This window comes from Pteropus medius, unplaced genomic scaffold, assembly GCF_902729225.1.
Source record: "Pteropus medius unplaced genomic scaffold, Ma_sr-lr_union100, whole genome shotgun sequence".
Classification (NCBI taxonomy): domain Eukaryota; kingdom Metazoa; phylum Chordata; class Mammalia; order Chiroptera; family Pteropodidae; genus Pteropus; species Pteropus medius.
In genome coordinates this window covers 1,398,450-1,426,086 of record NW_024356249.1, presented here as the reverse complement: position 1 = coordinate 1,426,086, position 27,637 = coordinate 1,398,450, and the positions used below count along the sequence as shown (strand labels likewise).

The 27,637-nt window shown below is 50.9% G+C and overlaps 1 protein-coding gene across 1 annotated transcript in view; it reads left to right on the top strand.

The window, feature by feature from the left end:
• Positions 1–24,610, top strand: part of TMEM178B (transmembrane protein 178B) — a 305,165-nt gene extending 280,555 nt beyond the window's left edge. Inside the window, exon 4 of the mRNA XM_039860967.1 lies at positions 22,901–24,610. Within this exon, the coding sequence (XP_039716901.1) occupies positions 22,901–23,151 (251 nt within the window). The 3' untranslated portion in view covers positions 23,152–24,610. The remainder of the gene's footprint in view (positions 1–22,900) is intronic.
• Positions 24,611–27,637: the final 3,027 nt, after the last annotated feature.

Here is a 27,637-nt window from a genome sequence, read left to right as displayed (position 1 = left end):
GGGATCTGTCTCTTCTTCCCTATTTTTTAATTTATTCAATCATTTATTTGTATCAGTGTGGACTCATGGATATTTATTTCATGCTTTGGGTTATAATCCAATATTTCGTTTATTTCGTTGTTCCAGTTGTCCTGGCTTTGGCCATTGGGAGCTCTTTCATTGTCCCTCTGACGTGGGTTTTTGTTGGTTGTTTTTGTTTTTTGAGCCCTTATTTTTTGGCACTGAGGTACTCCAGGCTCATCTTGTGTATATCCTGCCCCAGCCTAAAATCAGCCATTTCTCTGGTTCCTTTTATTGGAGAGTGGGATTAGGAATTAAGATCTGGGTGCCAGGTGTCTGTAGTGTTTTTAACGTTCTCTTTTGTTTATTGACTGTCCCATCCCAACACTTACATGTAAGCTCCACGAACTCTAGAGCCTCGTCTGCCTTTTTCTCCAAGTTGTCCCCCGTGTCCGGAACAGTGTCTGCACTCTCAAATATCTGTTGAATGCATCGCAAAAGCGAACTCTGTGCAACAGAGAGAAAGTATTTTGTATTGTCTCGATGGAACAGCAGTCCTTCAAGAAAGAACCTAGCTTACCTTCTTTCCTGATCTTATCTTCCCATCCATGGGATTTCTTATTCTCTTTTTAAACTTGATTTGACCAGTCCTAGGGTCTGTGTACTTCTGGTATGAAATGTCTCAAATTCCCTTTAGAAGTAGGGTGGAAATTATACATGAATTCCTGAGAGTTTTGTCTTTAATTTGGACTCCTAGAATGTTAAGAATGGAAGGGACCCAGTGACCATCCCGTTTGACCTCTTTGTGCTTCCAGATAAGAGTAGTTATGTCAGTTGTCCTAGTCACTCAGCTAGTGAATGGTGTAACTGGAGCCAGAGCTGGACCAAGGACACCAACTTGGAGACTCACAGCCCATCCTGCTGCCTCTGCCTTCAGTGCCTTGTGCTGAGGACCCCGTGACTCCCTGTGCCACACGTACGTCTTCCCACGCTAGCGTGGCTCCAATTCTGTGCTTCTAAGCAGGAGCCAGCGTCCCCAGAATCTCTCTATTCCCTCTCTGTGCCTTCTTTCTCAGAGCACAAAGGGACAGACGGAGGGGATGATGGCCATAATTGAGGGCATGGATGGTAATGGGAAAAGGAAATCATTAAATGTCCTTTTCCTACCACCTGTGGTCACCGTACCCTTTCTACTGTCCCAGTCGGTCAGGGGAACAAGAGAATGCCCTAGAGCAGCTCAAGCTATCAAGTTTGAGTAATTGCAGTGATTTGTAAACTGCTGATGTCAAATATCCCCCCATCCCCAACCACCAGGCTCACCAGAGAGCAGTTCATCAGTGCAGTGAACTCCAGACATCCCTCTTCTGATAAACAATGACCTTGAAAAAGGCCCGGCGATTCTAGGAACTTACAAGCCTAAAATGAAAAGTCCAAGGCACATGGGTCTTGCGCGGAGGACTATTTCTTTACGGCAGTAAAGTCCTTCTAGGGTCCCCTGTGAAGCAGAACAACATCCAGGTTCCTGTCAGCCTCTCCCACTGACGTTTCTCACTCTAGCACGACTTAGAGACATAGCTAGGATGGTGTTTCCGTAAGGCCGAGAGGCACCATGCCTCAAACTTCATAACTCATGAGCGAGAGAGGGGAGAACCATGTAAATCAGATATTCTGGGGAGGGAGAATAAATTCAGTAAGCCGATGACTTACCATGAGGCAAAGCTTATGAGAAACCCTCAGCCAGCGATGGTTGTTACTGGTATGTGCGTACCCTACGCGAAGTCCATTCCAGTAGGCAGAGAAGTGTCCATAATCTATTGTGACCAATTGGGAACAGCCCGGGCTTCAAACCTGTCTGCTCGCCCTGCCGAGCTGCTTCTGTAGGTTCACGTGCCATTTCGTTAGAACCTCACAACTCTTCTCCTGACTTATGTCTTACCACCTTTCTTTCAAGATCCTCAGCAGAGCTTCATTCACTCCTTACGCCGTGGAACGGGTCTTGCCCACCGGAAGGTGCACATTTGATTATTTGTTAGCATTTGATGATTACACCCAAAGCAGAGACGTCTCAGGGAGGAGACACATTGCAGGAGGGTTGAGAAAGCACATCCACACCTGCCTAGTGTAGAATGAGTGCCCAGGGCTGATTCCTCCAGCAGCCCGGGCTGCAGGAGCATGGAGGGTTCATTTCACCTTAGAGTTGAAAGGGGTCGCAGAGGAACTACACCCTTGCCAGCCAGTGGGACTGGCTTCCATAATAGGTTTGCATTTTGAAAGTGTAGCAAGCAGCCTTGGCCCTGCACACTCAAGTCTGGTCAAAAAAGGCCATGTCAGAATGTCCTGGAACCTGCCTGCTCAGAAGGTCAAGAAAGCCACATATTCCCCGAGCAGAGGTTGCTTCGTCATTGAATTCTCAGAGGGAACTGCTAAGACAGAGCGGACTCCGGAAGGAGCTGGAAAGGACGGTGGTCGACGAAGGCATCCAGGAGAGCTCTCTGGGAAGAGCCACCCTCTGTCCCTTGGAGCCCCCTGCCCACACTCGCCCGTGAGCCACCTTCCAGTCCCTAACTGGGGGTCAGAGCCGTCGCTCAGGAAGTAGAACCACCCAAGGACAAGGGGAAATCAAGGCTTTAACTACAATGGAGAACTAGTCCAGGACCGAAGGAGCCTCAGAGGAGCCGTGTGACATTAGGAAATTACTCACCCGCCTTTCAACGTCCTCTGTCACGGAGGGCGAATGATAGCGTCTCCATGAAGCACGGTTGTGAGAGTTACAGAGAGATCTTGTGTGAAGGGCTTAGGACAGTGCCTGGCATTGTTCTCAATCTTTAGATATTATTATTTTAGCTACTGAGGCACTTCTTTTTTAAATGACCACCCTTAGTGACACTCTGCTTTGAGCAGCCTTGTACCAGCCTGGCCAACATCACGCAAAGACACACAGGCCATGGGATGATAAAGACGAAATTGCTTGAACAGATAACACGTTTCTGGCTAATCACCCTACTCATTCATTCATTCAGTCATTCATTCATATTATGGTATATTCATTCTTGTCATATTTTAATATATTATTGTATGTATTATTATGCTGTTATATTATATCGTATCCTATTATATTGATTTATATTATGTGCCAGACGCTGTTTAAGCACAGGCTATCGTGGGGAGTAGGAGAAAGCCCTTGTGACGCTTATGTTCTAGTTGGAGAGACCGACAAAAGCCAAGTTCCTTACATTTATGATACGATGTCAGGTGATGAGAACTATGGAGAAAAATAAAACTGGGAGGGAGCCGGAGCGTGACAGGGGCATCGTCATACATGGGGGAAGCAGTGGTTGGGCCCGGAGGCCACTCAGGGGTGGGAACATAAGAGCAGAGGCCTGAGTGAAGGGAGGTAGTGAGCCATAGGAAGACTGGGACCTGCCATGGCGATGAGCTGGTTGAGTATGAAGAAGTTGAACAAGAGGATGATCGTGACATCATCGGTAGAGGGTGAGAAAGAGATCACAGCCGGAGGCCATGGTACCCTCTGGCTGATTGACGGGTCGTCATTCCTTATTCTGCCCGGCTCTCTGTCTGCTGCACAGATTGTCCTGGGGCTCTCCCCCGGCGACCACGTGATATTGCGTGACTCTTATCAGTGGTCTGGCTCCCTTCTGGGGTAGCTATAGCTGAAGCTTTGACAAGCTGCCACACCCACGTCCAGGGAATGGGGTGTGGTCTCTATGTCCCAGGTAGCCAGGTCAGGGTGGGGGGCTGTCACGCGCCCCCGAAGGGGCTGCGCTGCCATAGGCCCAGAGCATTCCTCCCCTCCAACCAGAACCAGGGACGTAATTTGGGGGGCCCAGTGCAGAATGAAAACCCAGGACCCCTGATCCAAACATTATTAAGAATTTCAAAACAGCGACAGCGGGCATTAAAGCGCGCACGCGGCTACCCAGCTCAGCCTCCAGCATCGTGCCCGCCCAGACTCCTGACCCCCGGACATTTCAGCCTCTGCTGCAGCCGCCGCCGATCGTGACAAATCTGGTCTTTCTCCTATTCCGTGTGCAGCTCCCCATCCCCCTAACTCAGGCCAGTTCTGCTCAGCTTAAAATCACCCCTCGTGTTCAACAACTGAATAATCGCACAAAATGGGTGTTCCCCTTCCCTTAGGTCAAAAGCCGACTCCCCGAATGTTGCCAATACAATCTGCTATTAAGACTTAGCTGAGTTTACTGCTGACTGCGACAGGGAAACGCACCTCCTTGTAAAACCGGCCGGGTCTGGGGACGCGGGGAGGTAAGGTGAGAAGTCGGGGTTCAGGCTTTTGTTTCAGTGCAGGCGTCGAATTAAGATCGCGTGAGAATCCGATGGCATCAGGGTTGGTGGGAACAGCAGAAGTGACACATCCGAAGAGCACGCCCTGCCCGTCGATGCTTTCAGCCGAAGAGCGGGTGGATCTTTTGGGAAGTTCCTGTAAGGAATGATGAAACCACGTCTGTGGGCAGGACAGACTGGAAGTATAAAAAAAAGCAGAGCTAGGTCGCTCTGGGCAGTAAGGCCCGGTTTGGGTTCTGCCTCTCGGCCGCGGAGTGGACGATTCTGGGTGTCGGTCAGGATGAGTGATTTCTCCACAGCCCGGTGCCTTCCTGGCCATGCCTGTACCAGCACAGACGTGCTCAGACATGTCTAAATTATCAAGTGACCACATTCCAGATTCAGGCTGGGACCCTCCTGTCGTAGAAACTGACCTTGCGACACTGTATCGGGGTCCCTTGCCTGCAGAGGCTGGACTGTCAGCAAGAGGGGCTGTCAGCAAGAGGGGCAGGCAGGAGCAGGGAGAGAAGGCAGGGTGCCCAGAAGACCGGCTCCATTACTGGGGTGGTGGCTGAGGAAGAGCAGGTTTTTCAGCAGCCTTTTTAGTGGAAACAGAAAGGCCCAGAATGTGGTGGCGACTCCACAGGGCTTGATTACCATGGAAACTTAGGTAGTTTCTAAAGCAACTTCAGAAGCCTCCCTCCCCGTGGCTCTTCTAGGATGTTCTTACAGAGGCATGCAAGCTTCAGAGATAGGGGACTTGTCGGGCAAGCTTCTGGCCCTTGGAACAAGTCAGAAATCAAAGAAAAATGCTGGGTCCTGAAGTAAATGGGGAGACCACCCACTGGGCTTAGAAGCTGCTTCCAGGACACAATTTAGAGGGAGGAGCAGGTGTGAGAGAGGAGGAATTTCATTTCTTTTGTCCTGCGGACAAGGAGGGGTTTGAGGAGAGGTGAGAAGTGGCATCAGAAATAGCCAGGCCCAAGGGAGAGGGAGGGGGGCTCTGCCCTCAAGAAGCTCCCTGTCACCCCCATTACCTGGATGTCTGAGACACGCCACGCGTGTGTGGATCGAAGCCAGAGTACCAGACACCAGGGAAAATGGCCCAGACCAGACACAGGGTCCCCTCAGAGAGGCTGAGAGGCCATCGCCAGCAGGCGAGTGGGAGCGTGCAGACAGGTATCAGGGCTCCAGCTCTCTCTGGGAACCAGAGTGCTGGCTTGGAGAAGTGGTCCAGATCTGAGAGGGGGCAGGGCCAGGCAGCCCCCACGATGTGCAGTCAGGCACACCTTTGGGCCCAGGGCGGGGCCCCTGCACCTAGCAGTGACGATGCCATCTATGGATGGGTGTGGGGCAAGCCTGGCGAGCCTGAGCCGTCTGTCCACACTGCACAGGGGGCTGGTGATGACTTTGAAGACCTAGGAGACGCTGGTGGGAGAATGATTCTGGGGAGGTCGTAAAGCTGGGTTTATGGAGATGACTCCAGTGGACAGACCTTTTCATCCTCACAGAACTTAGGCTATCGGGACAGGTGGGTGGTGACTACTCTTTTAACCCCAGGTATAAAATAATTGAGAAATGAGGGCCTGTGTCAAGCTGCTGTACCCCTGACATTCTGGAAGTCTGATTGCAAACACACTTGACTGTTACCAGATCACGTTTCATATCATGCGTCTTGATTTGGGGTTCGGAAAATAACGCCCATCCTATCCGTAGAAGCCATCAAAAGATCAAGGATGTATAAGAAGCGGCTGTGAGACGGGCGAGCCATCCCCACCTTAGTGAACCATCACAGGCTGCCCAGAGCTTACTGCTCGTTAACTAAGCAACCAGTCCTCGAGTGTCTGCTGAGGAGGCAGTGGGTAGTGTGGAGCTGCTTCCTGCCTTGGAATTGCTTGCGTCGTAGGCACCCAGACCAGTGGGCTGTTTTCCTCTTGATGACTGACATCTCAAAATGCACCATGTTAAAAACAAAAGAATTCTGTGTCTTCTCAGCAGTAAAGAGAATGAGGACATCTTCAACCTACCACTCTTAGGGAAGGAAGGTGCTGGTCACTCAAAAAGGGCGGACAGGGGGTCAGGTATGGTGGCAGCGCTTTTCAGTTCCCAGGCTGCAAAGGGAGAGTGAGGTCCCCTTTGACCTGCAAAGCCCCTTAGGAGGCAGGTGGAGGAGGCAGACAGGGCGAGGGAGCGCTCAGCGAGCATCTCGCCATATCCACGGTAGGTGCTCTCGGGATGTTACTTCCTTTCGTCCTCCTAGCAGCCCCTAAAGTCGTCGTCGCCACCCTGATTTCGTAGACGATGAGCGAGGCCCAGAGCGCAGTGAAGCGAGCTTCGAGTCACGCAGTTAAGTAAATGGCGGAGCCCTAATCCGAGGTCGTCAGACGAATCCCCGCTCTTTCTTCTCTGCTCCTGAGACCTGTAGGAGAAAGGAAAAGGATCCTGGGACGAAAACGGAGGCCCGAGGACTTAACCAGCAAGTCCCTAAACAGTTGACATCTGTAAGCTAGGGGGGCCCTCCTAAACCCCCGCCAGCAAGGAGCAGGTAGACGTCCGGGGGGACAGGAGAAAGAGGGGTGCAGAGGGCACAAAGGGAGTCACATCTACCACGAGACTGTTAAAAACAGCTTTAGGTCCCAGTGTGATGCAGGTCAACTCGGTAGTCAGGTCAGAATCAAAGTCCGACAGCCTCAGGCACATGTATCCCCTATGTAGCTCAGTTTTACCATCTGCAAAATAGTACCTGCCTTGCGGGCTTGTGAGAATTAAATAAGATGCGTAACGTACTTAGAACTCTGCGTGGCACAGAGTGAGCACTTTCTTTATTTTCATTCACGCGTGCTTAGTTTACTGCTGTCTCTCCCTGCTTTGCAGCTCCTAGCCCTTGCTTAGAGAGTGTAGGTCCGAGGGCACATAGTTCCTGGACCAAGGATTCCATCTCTGAAGCCCGGGTTTTTCATTATCATGCAGCACTGTCTCCCAGGTAACAAATTAGCTCCCTGACATAGTTACAGTCCTCCAGCCGTTCACGACCTGATAGGGTGAGAGTTGACCCCCACACAGACATCTTGTCCTGGTAGACGAAGGGCGTCGCTCTTGAGGTCCCAGAAAAGATGAGGGCGATTCTGTTCAAGGAATATTTCCTAGAGAAATAGGAAGCGAGCCTCTTTGGCTGAGGGCCTTGTCTCTTCATATGCCCTGAGACAAAAGCTCGGGGCTCGTCTAGCGAAAACAAGAACCCTTGCTTGCTGGTTCTGCAGCTCAGCCTCCAACCCACTTCATCTCTTGGAGCCTGATTCCCGTCCTCACCGAGTCACGGGAGCCGTTATCTTGAGAGCTGCTTACTCCTGGCTGCTCCACGTGCCCTAGAACCTCCTCCTCCTGACCTCACTAGAATTTTCCTATCTCCGTCTTTCCCGAAACTCTCACCTCTCGTCTTCTGCGACAGCACTCGTGGTTTCTCCTTTTCTACGTGTCTTTTCTGTTTTCTTTGCTCTTTGCTCGACCTGTAAATGTGGGCTCCGACTCTCTTTTCTTTTTCCCCATAAATATGTCCCCTTGTCAACAATGCCACCTTCATGGGGATAATTACCTCCGCACAGCTGAGTGCGGAACCTGTGTATGGAGCAGTCTTTTCTGAGCTCCAGGCTCGTGGTTTGAATTGTTCACTAGACGTCTCCGTCCTCCTGGAACCTCACACGTGCCTTGGACGAGACGACCTCTCTCGACATCCGTTCCGCACGTGCTTTATGTTGATGGCACAGTGCTGAACACCCGGCTCGCCGTAGGCACCTGATCGATGTCTGCTCCCGTCCATTCCCATTCCCCAGGGAAATGAGCTTTCTTCCTTGACTTCCTCAGCGCATCTGTCAGTGACCTCCGAGTCCTTTTTCACCTGCACCTTTCCATCGATTGTCACCACCTGCCAGTATCTCCTTTGCAACCTTCTCGTGGGCCATTCATTTGCTTCCTTTCCCTGAGGGCCCTTATTACTTTCACACTAGCTAGACCGTCGTCGTGTAGCCCCTGGTAGAGATCTCTGTCCCTCCACTTAGTTACCAACCTCTGAGCCTCCACGTTCTCATCTGGGAACCTGAGATGGTGCCGCCTGCCCTGCGGGTTTGTTTTGCGGATGGAATGCGATAACCTATAGGACAAGCACCTAGCAGAGGACTGGTACTCATAGTTGTTGGTTTCTATATTGCCCACTAAATTCGCCACGCCGCCTTTCAAAAATACACTCATTACCGTGTCATTTCCCTAGTGAAAAACATTCTGAGTTCCATGTTGTTTGTGGAACAAAGACCATGTCCCCAGCTTAGAGTCTAACGTCAGCCACAATCTCGTCTCAGACTGGCCTTCAGCCACGAGTCCCTTGCTCCCCTCCGGACTACTTGTCATTATCGGCCTCCAAGCCGCCTTTTCTACCTATTGAAGCCCTGTGCTTTTACAAACCGCGGCTTATGGCAGCTTCTTCCAGAAATGTTTTGAATCATCTGAACTAAAATCAGACTCCTCCTCTGAGGTCAGACATCCCTCTGTGCCGTGTGGATGGCACTGAGCTCATGGCGAGTACCTGGGAGAGCAGACATCTAATTCGTCTCCTGTCTTCTCCCCGGGCCCAGCCCGAGCCTCCGTGGTAGCAGGAGCCACTTTCTTGTTTTTTGCTCTACTCATTATTTTGTTCTTCGTAATTTTAAACCTTAGTATGCTTCCTGGTAACTTCGACTTCCTGGACTTAGGTCCTTTCTGCCAAAGCGACATAAATTAAAGTCACTATGGTCTTCCTCCAACGGTCTTTCAAGTATTTGGTGACAACTCTATTCCACTTCTTAATTATCTGCTTTATAAGCTAAATTCAACTCAATAAACATTGATTGATGCCTACCACGTGCCAGGCGTTGCGCTAGCACCGAGGACACACAAAGAAGGTGTGGGGTCCCTGTCCTGAAGGGCCAACCGGGCAGGTGGTGGAGGCAGAGTGGTCAGTGCCACCAGGGACGGGACTGTGGGCCTACAGAGAAAGGCGGCCTCTGCTCCCGTGAGTCAGGAGCCGCCTCACAGGGGAGCCTGTGGTTAGGGCTGAAGGGAGAGCCACGTCCACGCTCCCTGTCCTCACGTCGCCCTCAGGGCTCACTGTCCATCCCCAGTGAAGCCGCTGCCGGACACTTGGCCGCTTTTCCGACGCAGGAAGCCGAGTCTCTCTGTATGCATTCTAGTGTCAGGTTTCACATGCCGTCAACACGTTTCCATTTTTGTATATGTCTGTGTAACTAAACTGTTGTGAATAGAGCAAAAAATACCTTTAAAAAAAAAATTTAAGCGGCTTCACGTAAAGATGCAATGTAAATCTAGTATGGTATTCGAGTCCCTGATTTTGGCCCTGGGTAGGAAGGGTTGCCAGCGGCCATGTCCTTCCCACTGCCTCCCTCACGAAACCTAGGGGTCTCTTAAAGATTCCACTGCACGCTCAGGCTACAAACTATTTAAAATAATAATTAGATCATTAAAATGCCCCCTCCGGCTCAGCTCTTAACATTTTCAGACAAGCTCCATTGAAATTACATTTCCCAGAAGCCTCTGGGTCTCAGCTTTTCAGGCCGCCGGGTATGTGTGGCCAAAGGAAATTGGGGGCCTTCTCCTCTGTAGAAGGACATAGACTCTACCTTTTGAGGCCCCGCTTCCTAAGGGAGACGACATGACTGACTCTGTGATGGATGAGGCTGGGAGAGGAGGCCGAGCTCCTGGGCCCCGCCCCGTCTGGGTCTGCTGTCCCTGGCCACTCCCCTGGGTGGCCAGCATTGCCAGGTCAAGGCCCAAGGCCCAGGCCAGCATCAGGAAGTCAGTTGGGAGACCTATTTTTCTTTCTTTCTCTGGCCCACCAGAGTGAGTCAACACGTCTGGGGGAGTGTATCTCCTCTTGACCTGAACGTTCCCCTTGGGCAAATCACCCTAAAATATCAGCGATGGGGAAAGCATGGGTGAGCTCGATTGTGGCCAGCGGTCGAGTCACGCTTGCCTTCTCAGTAATAACGCTGATACTTTCCTCCCCGTCTGCCTCTTTCCTATGGCTCTTTTCTCATTAGAGTTTGAATTCAAAGGAGGAGGAGGAGCGAGTCATTATCATTCCCCAAATCTCCAAGAGAAAGGGCAGCTCCAAGTGTTGCAAGCCAGTAGGACTTCGGGAAGGAGCTGGGAGAGGGGACCTTGGTTTGCTGGGGTCCATACTGAGCTTCTTGGGGTCTTCTTCCAACCACCAACTCACTCTCTCTGCAGAATTTAGTTTCTGGCCCGTTGGGAAGCTACAGAGAGTCTAATCGAAAGAGTTAATGCTCTGATCTCGATTCCTTTTCTTTCTTGAGCTCTCCATCCTACCCTTCATAGAAAACTCAAGTCCCCGAACAGAAAGTCACCCTTCCACCTGACACACATAAGGAGTGACGTCGTACAGGTCGTGATAGGTTTTCCTAGCTCTCTAAAGAAGTCAGCAACAGGATTTTAGTAACTGCCCTTAGCCTGAGAAACACCCAGCACGTCTTCAGGGCCACATTCGATGATGGTAGGGCCTCCTCTCCCAATCTCATCGCCTGGTTGCTAAATCTTATTGAAACACCACCCTACACAGGACCTCGCTGGGGAAAAAAGAACTCAGCTGATATTGCTTACAGTCCAGCTCCAGAGACAATATACGTGCACGGGAAATGAGAGACAACATAAGGAGAGGTGGAAGGGTGGATCTGAATCCTGGCTCCCGTACTTACTAGCTGTGTGACCTTGGGCAATTCACTGAGCCTCTCTGTGCCTGACTTTCTTCATCTAAGGTTGCTTTCTGCATTATAAGATGGCTCTGAGGATTAAAGAGTTCACATTCATAAAGCTCCAGAAGCGATGTCTGTCACATTATAAATATTACATATCAACATTTGATCCATATAAAGCTATATATGTGTTCAGTGACCCAGCAGTGAGGTAGCAGCCTGCAAAAATCACTTGGGTACAGGTTTTCATCTCAAAGAAAGGCCAGGCCAAGCTGACAAATGTGCCAGGCATATGGAAACATAAACCAAACCAGGTGGCAGGCTCGCCTGATCTTCTGGCTACCACCCCGAGCCTTTTTCTCTACTAATTAACATGGCGTTGGCTCAGATCAGATAGGGCAGAAGCCAGAGAAATGCCTTTCGTGAGCCAATTTCTTCCAGACACTTAAACAGCTGGGTCCCAATCCTTCCACATTTAAAATCAAGGCAATTTAGAGCTGAGCCGCATATGCACATTGATGTCAAATAATGACATCTAATGGTCTCATCCACCATCCCTTCTGTGCATGTCAGGAGGTGAGAAGCAGTATCTTCTGTCCAGGTGGCTCATGCTTGACAAAATAAGTGACAGCCAGTCCTAGAGCAGTTCAGAGAGAATGGCACCTTCTTGCCCCAAAACTCAATGTCATAAGATCACTTACAGGACCTTAGAGATCCGATCCTGCCTCCCGTGGTTTGTGCTTAGGGGATCATAGCCCAGAGGGATGAGGCCATTTGCCCACTTCATGGGCGGGGAAGAGACTAGACCTGGGATTTTCTTATTCTCGGTAAAGTTCTTTTTCTGCTAAGCCACGTCCCCATCAGTGGCAGCTTTCCTTCCATGAAGCTGGTACAGGCCGATTCGGCATCCCTCTGGGCCAGGAGAGCTTTGTGATACCAAGACAGGAGCTCAAACTTAATGATGGGCCTACCTGTATGGGCTTCACGCTGGCCCTGGAAGGCACTGTGGCTTTCACTTAGGAAGGTGACTGACCAGAGCCACCAGGAAGCTATAGGGTCAGTGCTGGTCCTCAGGGGAGTTTGTATTACTTCAAGCATTGTCTCCAGGAAGAAGGCAGGGCAAGATTGCCCTCTACCCTAGAAGTTCTCACAGTGGGCTGCGTGGGCCATTGTCATCCGTCAGAGAGAGTTGATCTAGAAAGGGGAGAGAGAAGAGAAGCGGGGGCAGGGAGATGGCATGCTCTAAGTGGCTTTACTCTCGGAAGCTCGCTATTCACAGCTTGAGAATGTTCCTTTCTGCACAGCTGTAGATGCCACTCTCAGTTTAGTTAAGAAGCCAGTTGGCTCTCACTCGTCCTCAGCTCTGAACCAGGGCCCAGATGGATAGGAAGCCACAAAGATTTGAATTGAAAAGATGAGATGCTGCATTCTTGCTTCATTACCTTTCTAGAACTCCCTCCGCCCCCCCCGCCATTTAGAAAGCTCGTAGCTCACCACAGAACACCCACCTTAGATCTTTCCAGCTTTTCGTTCCATGAAGCGTGAAATATCCAAGGTCAGGTGGATGAAAGTGGAGTGGGCCAGTGGTTGCTCTTCTGGGAATTTTTGTTTTAATGGAGACAATCGAAGCAAGTGTAGTAGATAGTTCTCGGATATTTCTGCAATTAAATAGTTTGAGGACTTCCAGAAAAATCAAATATTTGCTCCGTCACTTATGCTTTGGGACCTTTAGCAAATTATTTAACTTGAGATTACTATGGGAATTATGTAATTTATGTGCTATGGCTACATATAATAATATAGATGTGTATATATAATTTTCATATATATAAATATGAATATGTAAAAAAATATATATATATATTTTTATATATAATCTTGCAGCAACCTCAAAAGGTACAGAAGACACAAAACATACCAGAACAGAGCCTTGGCTTGAGTCGAGTGCGTGTGACTAACTCGATCACCGCATCACAGAATGTGGCTTCTGCAGGAGAAAGAATGGTCGTGATGTTATGACAACAGATGAAAGAGGGACAGTCTCCTGTGCAGACTAATAACAATAAAAACATAGCTCTCGCAGTTCCCTATACAGTCGGTGTTTAATAAATGCGCATGGGGTAGCTGTGCACGCCCCCTCTGTGTCCCAGAGGACTCAGGGGGAACCTCTTCAGCACTTATGAAAGGTCCTTGGTATATCGCCTGTTATATGGCGATTCTCAGCACCCCTCCTGGGGCTCCTTCCTTTCACTCGTCCTGGTTGAGCCCCAGGCCCGATAAGCTTTCTCACAAGCCCACCAGTGTCGTAGTGTAACTCGTCCTGGACGTTGTATCCTCTCTGAGCCCAAAGACAAGTTACAGCACCACGGAGGGGCCATCTCAGAAGTGTATTCGGAGATTTTCCAACTCCTGTGGTTCTGGTTCCAACAAAGTCCCCCAAACAAAGGGCCCCGAGTGAGCATTCTGTCTGGTCTCTGTTGAGAGTGCTTGCTTCCGGGCGTAGCATTTCCCCTGGGGTGGGGTCGGGCCGAGCGGAGTGGGCCACAGAGGCGAAAGCGACAGCCACGTTTCTTCTCGCCCATCGGAACAGTTCTTCACCTTCACTTAAAGCTTTCCATTTTTAATGCCGTACCTTCCATATAGAAAACAATTTTAACTTCTCTAAGCCTTTTCACATTTATTATTATCGCTCTTCAGAATAATCCTGCCGAGAGGGGATTATTCAGATGCCGAACTTCTGTAAAGTAAAGCTTCCTGAAATCCAGGGGTCCCGTTGAAACGCAAGGCGGGCGTGTTTAGGCGTGGGCACACCTGCGTACACTGACCTCAGCGACCACTACACGGTTTGGGAGGAGGACGGGGGACGGGAGGACTCGGCATAGTCTCTACTTCATTTCCCTCTGGGTTTCAAAGTCTACATTTTCACCTAAAAGCTCCACAGCCTAGAAATGCATTCCTCCCAGTGATCCGGATTTGATGCTCAGCGCTGTGGCTGTGTGTAACACAAATCCCAGTGCTGGAGCAAGTTAAAGTCTACGAGAACACGAGCGAAGACACAAGGGTGTCCCTTTAATTAATGGTCAGGTGGCCTGTTCCAGACCAGAAAAGTTTTAGGGACCCAGAAAAAGTATGGACACTCAGTGAAGGCTTCTTGGGAGACTCAGGACTTGGATTGGCCCGTGAAGGGCAACTGTAGGGGTGGCTGCAGGGACTCTGTGCAGATGGGGGGTTGGCCACATCAGACTCCGGTCCGGGAGACTGGACAGCGGTGCTTCGATCTTAGTAAACTCCCATAACAACAAAGCACTCCGACTTTAATGCCTTTTACCGTTCGCTCAACCCAGTAGACGTACGGAAAGGCTCTACCTTTGGTATGGAAGCCACCAAGGCCACTGACCTTGTGACCTAATCTAAATATGCACCTAAGAGAATTAATGGGTCGATTGGTACGGAGTGGAAGTAAACATAGGGATGGAGAAAAAAACCACAGGCTGCCCCGCAGCTACGGCTTCAGGCCCGTTGCAGCTACGGGGTCACAAAGTCCGGAAGCACACGTCGTCTTATTTTATCACGTATCGAAGTGCTGTGTTAATCGGCCGCTAACTGCGTGGTCACCTGTTGGATTCGGTGGCCAGGTCTGCCAGTCAAAACAGCACAGCCCGGGCGGCTTAAACAAGACGAATGTCTTCCTCCCAGTTCTGGCGGCTGGAAGTCCAAGGTCGGGTGTGAGCAGGGTTGGCTCCTCGGAGGCCTCTCTCCCTGGCTTGCAGATGGCCGCCCTCTTCCTTCCCGTGATTCTCCCTCTGTATGTGCAGCTGTCGCTGTCTCTTTGTTGGTCCTAATCTCTTCTTGTGAGGACACCAGCCACGTTGGATCAGGGCCCACCATAATGGCCTCATTTTAACTTAATCACCTCTTTAATGGCCCTATCTCCAAATATGGTCACATTCTGAGGCACTGGGGTTCAGGCTTCAACATAAATTTTGCAAGGACACAAATTCAGTCCGTGACACCTGTTTCCAGATTTGGTGGCCACCCCGTAGGTATGTAAAGACCAGGGGATAAGTTCTGCGATAGGAATGTGGAAGCGTCTGCTTTAGAACCGATGCCAACCTGTATAAATGAGTCAGTCCCTTTCGGCGCTTGAGGTGGGATGTGACATTACTATGACATAATGATGTCTGAACTTAGCACAGCCTAGCAGCGTGTACACACAGCCTCGGAAATACAAATGCTGCTTCTCCCAGGGGTGTGTTGACAATCACGCGGTGTCTCTGCCTGGAGCATTTGCAGAGTTTGCAGAATGATGGATGAGTCTGTCCTAATTCAGGACCCGTCCCTTACAGCGTGTTCTCCGGAGCCTGTTACCACCCGCTGCCTCATCCCAGCGAACCCCTAAGGCATCTTGGGTGTAAAGCCCCATGTGACCTGCCTATTGGCTGCTGCTGATGCAATGGTGTACAATTCAACAGTCATTTGTATTCCATGCAGGTCTAAGCAAAGCCATAAAGTGCTCTCAAGAGCTAAATGCTACCAAGGCATTTAATGTGAGCAAAGGAAGGGGTTATACCCATCGGCTTCCGAGGGTGCCGACGCCGCTGCTGGAGGAGAAGGGGTCCTTCTCTGTTCTCTGAATGGCTTGCTTCCTGTTTTAAAGATGGGAGAGGGGCTGCGGGGGAGCGTTTAGGGAGGACAGCCCTGCCATGCCCATCCAGGAGGGCACTCCTGCGGCGACAGCTCTGCAGCAACCTGCTGAGCTCGGGTCAGAACGGAGGTTCTCAGGCCACGTGGCAGCAAGGCGGCACGCGAGCACTAGGGACACGCAGACGTCGTTCCTTGTTTCCAAGAGCGAAAAATGTCACGCAGATGGATTTCCGGCCCTAGAAAGCTACAGAAACGATACTCCAGCAAAGTTTTGGGCATCACTTGGTCCCATAAGGAGCAGCTATTTGGGAAAATGCCCGTGCACACAATCTGTAACTGCCCCGGAACCCTGTGAGAAGCTTCACGAGGGCCTCTGTTTCCTAGGTGACGGCATCTTGGGTTAGAGCATTTCCGCAGCCTAGCCTGAGGCCTCAAGCTTGATGCTGTTTCTCCACAGGGTCCACTGGTGTGGCATTACCACCATGGCTGCTCTGACACTCCCTGAAGGGAGCGGACCCATGTCCACCCTCTCCCCTCCCGCCTTCCTGTGAAGGCTGACACAGCAGCAGCCAACGCAGGAGGCCCCATCTCGTCCGCCTCACACACCTGCAGTCAGGGCTCAGACGTGGGCCGAGCAGGGAGTTAACACCAGAACTCTGAGTATCACTTGAAACTATCTTCGTAATGAACCTTTTAGGTGGTCCTAGGTTAGGACCGTTGTCGGGTTGCTGATTGAGTGTTCCCTGGTGACATTTCAAGGTTGCAAAGGACTTAGCTGCCCAGCTGGAGTTTCCTAACATTAGCAACACACCCCAAGGACCCACGTTTCTTTGCTCCCACTGGGTTAAGGCACGATCTTTTCTTTAACTTACAAGCGAGGATGAATTTCTGTGGTCACTGCAGTATCACCATTCGGCGCCAGAATGGAGAGCAGGACTGTGAAGAAACCTGGAGGAAGGGTGACCAATGTGTCCCACTTAGCCCAGGACTTGCCAGTTTTAGGACCAAAAGTCCCACATTCCGGGGACACAGCTGCCACTCCCACCAACTCCCAGGCAAACTGGGATGGTTGGTCACCCTACTCAGGAAGCAAGACTTTGAAAGAGAAAAAGAGTCAGAAACTTAAGGGAACTGGGGCTTATGGAGAAAGCACTGGAAATCCATGTGTAGCCAGGGACCACCTTAAACTCGCTGTGTCCCCGGGGACTGGGGACACATAATTACATGATGTATGATATCACATAATCCACTGAATCTGTCATGTACTAGCGGTGGTTCAAGGCAGAGGGGAGGGTGACATTGCCAGAAAGGGCGGGAGGGGGACTTTCAAGCCCGAGAAGACAAAAGGAGTCTGGGAACCCCCTGCGGGGGACGGAAGGTCATCTAGAGAAGTGGGACCGAGCCTGGTTGGAGGCACAACTTGGAAACCGAGGGCAGAGATAATCAAGCAGGAGGAAGCTGTCAGAAAGCCAAGAAGCTGAAACTAGGGGAAAACTGGAATCTAATATTTGGCGACGAGCGAAACGTTAATTAGAGATGGCAGCAACTCGACGGAGGTGGGTGAGGAGGCTGTATTTGGTGTTGGAACGAGGAGTTGGCAGTCCGGGCATGAAACCTGTTTCGTGCCGCTCACCCTCACTCTGCCTCAGCTGTGCCGGGAGGGCAGAGGGCGGGGGCAGGGGCAGGGGGCTCAGCATGAGCAGCCATCCCAGAATGCCGCACGGCCCTCTTCCAGACTATTGCTGACGGGACACACAGACAGGAGTGACCAGGGCGAGGCCACAGTTTACAAGGCGATGTCATGGATGTGGTTCCTGAAACAGATGGTCATCAAAGGAAGCAGGTGCCACGTTTGAACAATCGAAAGGAATTTATGTGGACAAAGTTTGTGGTACCCGCTGGCCGTGACGTCCCTCTCACGGGTGGAGCTGGCACATAGGGACACTCACTGGGTTCCTGCGATGCCAGAGGGTCTCATGAGCACAAGCTCCCAGCTACAGCTACATGGCGTGGCGCCGGCTCCTCCGGTTGGACTTCCTGCGCCCTGAGTCCACGTCAATGAGACTCCTGGCACAGAGAGGGTAATTAGACAATTGTCTCATTTCTCACCCCAGCCAGCTGTGGCTGACAGGCTGGGGCCGGCCGCCTGGAGGGCTGTGCTGAGCCGGAGTCCGACGCCCCTTCCAGAACCAGCAGGAATGAGGGTTGAGATTGATTAGCCCTTTCTGCCAGAGGCTTAGACTTGCAACTAATGGACGCCATCGGACTTTGCTGTCCAAAGCATAGTTCCCATAACGACATACCTCAAGGTCCCCTTGCAAATGGACAAGGCCAGTGCTTCTCAAAAATCTTTAAATCACTAGACTCCTCTCTTCAGATGACATTTCACATGGAAACAGCTCAAAGCAGGGCTATTCTGGCCCAAGAGAGGAGAGCTAGGAGGCCCTTCCCCAGCGGCGGCTCCTGAGACACCTCCGTGGAACATGGTTTGGAAACCACTCGGAGGCACCGCTCAGAAGGGAGTCAGGGAGGCTTCCTCTGTGAGGATGACATTTGAATCGAGATCGAGAAGAGCTAGAAGGAGGCCATTCCAGGCACAAGAACAGCAAATACAAAGGCCCTGGGGCGGGTACAGGCTTAGCTAGTTTGAGACACAGAACGCTGTGTAGAGTGTAGGCATTGCGGAGGTCCAGGTAAGAACGGGGGTCAAGGTAAGGTCGGGTAGGGAGGCAGGGTCCATTCGTAAAGCCATAGCGGCAGGATAAGGAGTTCGGGTTTGATTCTGAGTATGAGAGGAAGCTATTGGAGGATTTTAAGCAGGAAAGAGAATTATAATCTGATGAAATGTTTAAACTATCACTGGCTACAATATGGGGGGCAAGAAGAGAAGGCAGGACAATTGTCCGTTACAGTACTTCACGTGAGACGTGGTGGAGGCCTGACTGGGACAGCAGCTGTGAGCATCTCACAGGTTAGAGGTGCAGTGGGGGTCTGTGGGCGCACCTTCTCGTCCCTGGCGTAGGCACCTGGGGCAACGGAGGCTCACCCAGAACAGGCGAGGACCCCTTTTCTCTTATCGCCTACAGAATTTCCATTCACCCTTCAAGACCCAGCACGACTATCTCTATCAGAGAGTTGACTCTTACCATTTACTACTCAGTATAATTCCTTTTCCTAAAGACTAGTAGATGTGGGAGGGACCTTATAGTCACCTGCTTTTGCAGACGAGGGACCAAAGGCTCAGAGCTGCTACTGAACTTGGGTCCCTTAATCGCCACTCTGGTGCTGTTTTCACCACATCCTCAACTTTTCATTTATGTATGTCTCATATCCCCAGCTAGAGAAGAAGCTTTTTTTTTTTTTTTTCATCTTTTTATATGAGATTTAATTAAAGATTCTTAAGAGCAGGGATCTCATCTTCTCCATTGATCCTCCCTCGCATCTAGCGTAATGCTGGGCACAAACATGGAAGTTCAACAACTCTGTGCTGACTGGCCCCTCTGCCAGCCATGAGCTCACTGCCACGGGGATGTGCCCTTTGCACCCCAGCGCGGTTAGCCTGCCTCCCCACACTGACCTGGCATCGCCTCGACCTGGCGCCCCACCACTGCGGTCCCTAACTTCCCCGGGTAGCGGTACACCTGCCGCTTTTCACAGCCAGGTTGGAGCGCGTGGCGGAGCCTTGCTCCGAAGGGCCGGGCTGGGGCAGCGTTCTTCTTATTGAATTGATACACTCTGACCGCAATTAGTCTTGCAGTCTAATTGGAATTAGGCCCAAACCCCAAGCCAGGGCGGAGGGGCGGGGTGCATATTAAGACGTGACTATGCATCGTTACGTTGCCTTTCTTGGATCCTCACTGGTCTCTCAGTAAGTGCTCATGAGAAATCAAATGGCAGAGTCTAAAGACCTGGCCCCAGAGGCGAGAGGACTCCATACTTGCCCAAAGGACCACTGTTCTTTCGGTGAAGGGAAGGAGGCTGCAGTTCCTCGTGCCGTCACATTTACTGCCCTTTAATTGAGAGATGTTTTCTGGCAGAGGCATTTAAAATCGGTGTTAGTTCCCCAGAGAACCCCAGTGAGGTGGGGTGGTGGCAGGGAGTGGGGAGGAGGCCACTGCACTCCACACTCCACAGTTAGTCACCAGGCCACAGGTCTGAGAGTTGGGTTCATCACTGGACAGAAAACTGGGTCAGGCAGGGTCCTCGCCCATCCACTGTCCCCTCTATCCCCCAGTGTTGGTCAGAGTGCATCATTATTTCAGTTGTCAGAATCTGCTGTTTCAGTAACAATAACAGCGTATTATTCATTCAGTCCACTTACTGATGATCTACCACGTGCCTGCGTGTATTCACTTCTAATTATTAATGCACGTTTTCAAATCGGAATCTGTAAGTGCAGAAGTTCATAAAAATAGAAATCCTTGCTCACGACGGCAAGGAGTAGCGTGTGTGAAAACTAACAGAACGTGTTCCAGCCCTTCCCGCTTCGTGACGGAGAACTTCCTAGCAAGTTGCATAGATGGCCCGCTTAGCAGGCCGTCTTAAATGAGAACCTAGTGTTTACCCCATCTTTGGAAATACTGACAAATGCTAACGGACAAAAGAAATTTTAAAAGAAACTGACAGGAAGTTAAGGCAAGAAGTTTCCTCCAATTAACTGTATTAACATAACGTAGCAACAAGATGTATGTTACCAACAGATCAGGCCATTTCCAGTTGGTAATTAGGTCCACACGGACCTAATCTCCTCGCTCCTGGTTTGTCAACCACATCCTGTGTGTCTGTTCGCCCTGCCTGCGGAATGCCCCGTTAAGATAGTGCACGTCAAGCCTTTCCAGATACTGGCAACTTGGGAAGATCAAAACTTCCTTGAGGGCGACCTTCTCTCCCAGAACAGATCACTGGTCTTAACCAGGAATATAGCACACCTTTCGATGAGAAGAAATGTCTCCATTTTTTAAGATATCCTATTAGAGTCCTTGGATGACCTTGGTTCCATCCAGAGCTTCGATTTATAAGACAGTGGCTCAGATCACAGCTGTAGCTCAGAACTTTCTACCAGGCTCAAGATCCGTGGTTCCAAGAGCCTTAGCATCCCACGGGCAGCTCGAATCTGAACGCAGCACACATGCACACGCACGCACACGCAGACACACACATACCCTCTCTCTTTCTGTCCTAAATCTAAGTTTTAGTAAATGATATCATTGCGTACCCAGGTTTCCAAACCAGACATTGCAGGCTCACTGGAGGCACAAGGAGGCCAGCTCTGGTTTGTTAAAATTTGAATTATTTGAAACCAGTGTCAACAGGAAGCTTTCTTTAGCGCTCGCACACCCAGGCCCTTGCTCGCTGGTGGCCGCACCCCACAGGCTGCCTCCTCCCCTCTGGCTCCCCAGCACTTCCTCCTACACCTGGATCCGTGTCTCTGTTACTATGCTTTTAGTGTTCAATTCTTTGGTTATTGGTAAAATTGAGCATTTTTCACATTTATCGACCATTTGTATTTCTTCCTCTGTAACATGAACTTTGGACTATTAAGTTTCCTCTTTGTCCACTGAAACCGTTTCCCTAACCCAGAGCTTTCAAAGCGTGGTCCCTGGATCACCCAAGGACTTGTTAAAAATATGGATTCTCAGCCCACCCCCCACCCAAGACCAACTGAAGCAGAAACCGCGGAGCCCAGCAGTCAGCTTTAACGAGCCCTCCAGGCCTCCAGACCACCCTCCCCCAGACTCAGGATTCGCCTCGAACCCAGGCGCACAACAGGGGGACCCATGAAAGGACTCGCCTTGCATGACACCAACCTTAAACGGCCCAGAGGATAAGACCGCAAACTCCAGGACTAGCCTGCCTGAGGTCGGAGCCCTGGCTGCCACTTGCTAGCTGTGTGATCCTAGGCAGATGGCCTAACCTCTCTGGGCCTCAATTTCCTCATTCGCTACAGTGGGGATAATAATAGAACCTCCCTCATAGGTTTGTTTTGGGAATTAAAGGTTCGGTATCTATTAAGCACTCAGCACAGTTCCCAGCACGCAACACTTTATGAATGTCAGTTATGACTGCTGCCACCGTGGCCATGTAAATGACCCAAAGCTCACAGGCCTGACGTCTGGAAGAAATAAAGCTGGATCTTACAGAAACGTGGCCATCAGGAAGCAGGAGCTCGTAAATATTAACGTAGCGCAAGTCCTCTTGTTCTCACCACCTAAAAAAATCTGCCGCTCCCTTTCCCAGCCTTCCCAAACTGTGTGTACTTCTTCAGGCCATTCCTCTCGTGTCAGCAGTGGCAGAAGAAACAGAAGGCACAGCAAACCTTCGAGAAGCTCTTGAACTCATTTTGGGTCCACCAGATATCTCCGTTGGTTGACAATAGGTTTATAATTCTATACCATTTTAGAACATTCTGTCTCCTACAACAGCCTTCTCATTGGAGGTTAATATGAGGCATATTTAAGAGGTGATCCCAACGTTAAATAAGTTTGAGAAGTGCCTCAGCAGACTAGGTTAGACGAGTTAATTTAAGCAGACTGTGCATTACGAATGTCCGCAGGGGAGTCGCATGCAGATTTTGCCAGAGGCGGTTGATTCCGCTTCCACTTGAGGAAGGAGCGATGTCCGGGGGGAGGGTGCCGTGGAGAGCACTTTGGGAAGTGCTGCCCTGTGAGAAACGGGAAAGGACCTCCAGGATTCGGATGGCCGGTTGGTTCCTAATGGATTAAAGGAAAACCCAGTATTGTAATAAGACATTATATATAGGAAAGGAGAGAATAAAGACTTTTTTTTTCCTCTTTAAAGAAGTAGCAAATGGGGTATTTTCTGTGTCTCCAAAGAAAGACAATGAACTTTTAAATGCTTTAGAAAGATGAACAGAATGCTCTTTGCCTCAGTACGCCCTACATGGAGCTCTACCATGATATTTATTCAATATTTCCCCAAAGAGAGACGTCCCGAGTTTGTCCAAGATGGGGCAGTTATTGGAGGGCGAGGAAGCCCGATCCCTTGATACCGCCCCCCTCTCCGTGAACGTTTCCAGACACCAATCTCGCTAGCAGGTTGCCCTCACTCGGATCTTTTCTTCTCACTCGAGAACATTGAAACCGTAATAAACCTGACCTCTCTCTTTCTCTCTCCCTCTCCTCTTCCCTTTCCTTCTCCGTTGCCCTCACCCTCTGTGTCTTCCCTTGCCCGCCCTTCAGGAACCTTCTGCATCATTTCACTGTGCACCTGTGTGGCCGGAATCAACTTCGAGCTGTCACGCTACCCGCGCTACCTGTATGGACTCCCCGATGACATCAGCCATGGCTATGGATGGTCCATGTTCTGTGCGTGGGGGGGCCTGGGACTCACACTCATCTCGGGGTTCTTCTGTACCTTGGCCCCTTCTGTCCAACCTGTCCCGAGGACCAACTGCCCTAAATCCAGACCCGAGAATGGGACAGTGTGCTAAAAAACAAACCCATACACACACACACACCGCGCACACACACACACACACACACACATATATATATATAAATATATATATAATATACATATATAAAAGAAAACTCAGTCGAGGCGATGCCAGTGCCGAGGCGGAGTGGAGTGGGCTCGGGCACCGCGTCGTGTGGGACTTTGAGCTGCCTCGTCACCGAGCTGGGGACGCCGTTCCCGTCACGTGGCTCTTCCATCACTCCCTGACTCCTGGCTCCATGGTTTCTTGAAGACAGAACGAACATCACCACTCGCGATAGCATCCTGATTCCCGTCACTGGCGAGGACGGGGTGGTGTCCTGGGAAGGGACAGTGCCAGTGGCCTGGAGCGGCACAGATACAGGGAAGGATGTGCCATCCACTGGGCCAAGAGGAGAGGACGCCACCCCGACCCCGATCACATCACCGAGAAGCGAAGCCCTGAGTGCGTAGAGCGTCACCACGTCTCCGAGGCCGTTGGCAGAACCTGTCCTCCGGCTGCTCTGCCCGTTCTGCTTTCCTTCCTGGCCCACCAGCCACACACGAGAAGTGGAAGAGAAACCGCGAAGGATGTTTTTTCTCTTTGCTGCCAAACTTTCGGACAAAGTTTCAGCGGGACAGGTGGGAAGCGGGAGAGAACAACATGCTGAGAGGCAAGATCCGCATCAATAAAAGGACACTGAGGCGGATGCTCAGAAAACCCGGTCTTACCGTCCAGCTGCCTTACGCCCAGTTAAAAGAGGCCACCCTGCCCCCAGCCCCGCCTGCGCTCCTCGGGCAGGTTGGAGCCTTGGAGCGACGCTGTGATGTGTGCGTGTGCGCGTGTACCTACTCCGGCTGGTTTCCTCTCTCTCACCGTTTTAAAATGGAAATACCGCGTATGACTGTCGTCTCTCTCTCCTTGGTGGTGGTTTCATGGCCCAGCACAGAGGCCCCGAGACCCAGGAAGCGTAACGAGGGGCAGGCCCACACGGGTGCCGGTTCTGCAGCCTCTGATCCCCGGAGTGTGTGCGTGCGGTGGCTGTTTTCCGAGTGTGAGGTTTGATCGTTTGTGTTGCATTTTTTTCTGTTATTTTTAGTGCAGCTGAAATTCCCAGAGGGCAGAGCCAAGAACGAGGCCACGGGGCAGAGGATCCCGTGGTTCTGCACGCCACCGCGCTCGGTCCTCTAATTTTGGAAGTTCAAGACACAGCTGGGCACAAAAGCCATGCGAGAAGAGGGGGAGCACGGTCCAGGAGGGAGGAGGAACGCGGCCCGCGTGGCCGCCGCCGTGCAACCTCGCGCGCCAGGCGAGACCTTTCCCTCCCCACCCCGGACGCTGTCCTTCGTCACTGGACATCCACCCCTTCCCGAGGGGCGACTTCTGTACAGTGGGTCACGTGCAGAGAGAGCACCTCCATGTCCCATGCACTCAAGTTTGTATGATATTGTGTAAATTAACGGAGAACTCTTGACTCTTTTCATCTTCTTCCCTTTTCTCTTGATATTCAAGGCCATGAATCCCAAAGTAGCCGTCGTGGTGGCTAGCACCCAAACAGCCCAGAGTCTCAGGCTCGCTTGAGCAAACGGGCACTGCAGGGGATAGCGACCTCCCGCGTCAGCCAGAGCATTGTGAAAGCTGTAGGGGCAGGAATCTGGGGCCAGCAGCTGACAGTCACCTCAGTGACCCTGCCGAGGCCGAGCAGCCCTGGAGAGGCGAGGAGAGAGTCCCCGGTCCGTACATCAGGGGGTCAGCCATGTAGCCGAGAGTGCAGCTGCTTCAGAAACAGATGTGCTTTGGGAACTTTGCCAACCACTCAGCAGCCTCCTCCTCCCCACCCACGCACCGCTCCATCTCCCCCCACCGGCCTCTCCCTTTCCTCACGCTCCACCCGCCGGGCTACGAGTCCTGCCTGTCCGCTCATCGGCTCTTGCGCACGCACGCGTGCGTGTGCGCGTGTGATTCCTGTCCGGGCGGGACATCTGGTGTGCACGAGTGGACCCGAATGTGGATCTCTGTATGCGTGTATCTCTCTGGTGCGTTTCGTGTATGCTCATGTCAACACGCACCTGGACGCAGGTGTGGCCGTGTTCCGTGCGTGAGTGCCCTGCGCCTGGGTGTGCTGGGAGGTGACGGGGGAGGCGGGTACAGGAAAAGCTGTTAGCATCCGACTGAGCTTCTGAGGACTATTTCTAAAACAAAGGATTTATTCTATAAGAAGGGAAATGATTTTCAGGAAAACCCACTGTTTCAATTGTACAGGGAATTGTTTAAAATTTTTCTTTGAAAAGTTAGATTTCCCTCGTAAGGGGAAGGGCATACGTGGGCTTGAGGAAAAGTGAGGAGAAGTATCTCAGATTGAGAGGCCTTGTATCTTCTTCCAAGTGTCTTGAGTGGACTCTGCCGAGCAGAGAGAGGCAGGAGTCTGCGAGTGTCCGTTTGGGGCAGAGGGCTTGTCTGTGACCAGACTCAAATTCCAGCTGTTCTCCAGTTGCGGGAACATAGGGAAAGAGTTGTAAATGGGCAAAACACTATCAATCATTTAGACTTTTCTTTCGTAACCGTGTCTGGGGATACCGCCTCACAGACCTATCATGATGTACACTCTTTTTTTATGCCTCGCTTGCCGTAAATAGATCATCCACTCTCTCTCTCCAACTACTAATCTTTATGATGGACCATTAACACAGCTTACTGCATCCCTTTAAAACCTTCCCGAAATATAACGAGGTCTCCTGGGGAAGAAATAAACCGTCTGAGCTCAGGTCACCGTCAGCAGGGCCAGAGCTTTGAGCTGCTGCCTTTTCTTGTTAGTGGGGCTGGATGGGTACAGGTACACACACTCTGGGATCTGGTCTTGCTTGGGGCCCAGAAGATGCCCAGGCATTCGGTCACCTGGAAGCCCTGTACAGATGGCAAGTCCTGGCCAGTGGGAGAACTTCCCGGGTGACCTCGGTCCCTCCGGCAGAGACACTGGACCCCACATTAAGACGTGCCACTCCCAGCAGTTCCTGAAGCTTCCTGTTTGTGAGGAGCCTGAGGAAAGAGAGAAGGAAGGGGGCATCTTGACCGTAGACATGTTAAGTCAGACTCTGCTAACTCCAGATCAAAGGAGAACCAAACCTGCTGAGGGATTGAGGGTCAGCAATGTCCCTGAAGCCCCCCGCCCCACCCCAGGTCAAGTTCAAATTTCTTACAGATAGGGGTGCAAGGTCTATGACCATGTATGTGTTCTGAGCTCTATGCACATCAACCTTGAGCATGGGGGCCACTTCCGCTTTTATTTCCTTCCTCGTCCAATGAGATTGGGGATTCAGGAAAATGGGGTGTCTGCCTAGAGAGAGGTCCTATTTCTTCCTCTCCCCATTTTGGGAATTATGGTTTCTTAGATTTCCTTCTCCTCTCTCTACTCTCTTCTACTTTCCTTCTGCATCAACTTTGGTCAGTTAAAATAGTTCATCTCTTGAGAGACTCATACACTCCACGCAGCCCCCTTCCTTGTCTCTTATGGCTGTAGGTTTTATGAGGAGGTCCGTAGCTCCCTGGCATCAAAACATAAAATATTTTAAAACGTGCCTATTCCAGCTTCAACCTTCCTACAAGCCCCAGCCTTTCAACAGCTCTGCTCTTTCAACTTCAGGGATCACAAAGACTCGACAACTCCACCAAATCAAGACAAAGCCTTCCTAGACCATGTGTCTGTATGCAGCACTCTGGGCCCTGGTGCCATTCTGGCAGATTTTCTTGTTGGGGATAAGGGAAGAAGTCGGTTCTAAGACTCTGAGACTGGGCCCTAGGTCTTAATATTTATCCATAGTCGTAGAGGCGTGAAACAAAAGCACCCCTGAGTGGGAAGATGAGCTGCTTTGGTCTTCGAAGCCGCTCGCCTGAGTCAGATTCAGAATGAGGAAATCAGGTACATCACCCAGACACATCTAGAACTGACACTTTCACCCGGGTTATTGTGAGAGCATTTATTAACTACTTTTCAAGTACCTGGGGAGGAGTGGAAGAAATACACTCTGGTCATCTTTGGTGTAGTTTGTGTGGGATGCTCGGTTGATTCTTACGGCTAGAGCGAAGCCGATTTTCGGAAAATGTTCCCTCTGCTCCAGGGACCAGCCATCACAGTGGACATATTCAGCCCTTCCCAGGGAAATATGATGAGTTATACTGAGAGATTATTTCACCACAGATAAAAATATTTGGTGCATACCAGCCAGGTAGGCATCTGTGCTGTCTTCCAGCTGGTATGTGATAGAGTAAGGGTTGACAGATCTTTAAACGAGCCCACCTGAGTTGACGGACACAGAGATTCTGGCGTCTCTCAGAGCAGTCAGCGCGATGGGCTGTGTTTGCCCTCCTTCCATTGATACTGCCATGGTGCAAAATGTTTCTTAAATGTTACGGTTATTTTTCAGACTACGTTATTATTGGCTATTGGATTTTTTCCCCCCAAAATAATACACGTTTATTGTAGAAAATTAAAAAAATGCTAAAA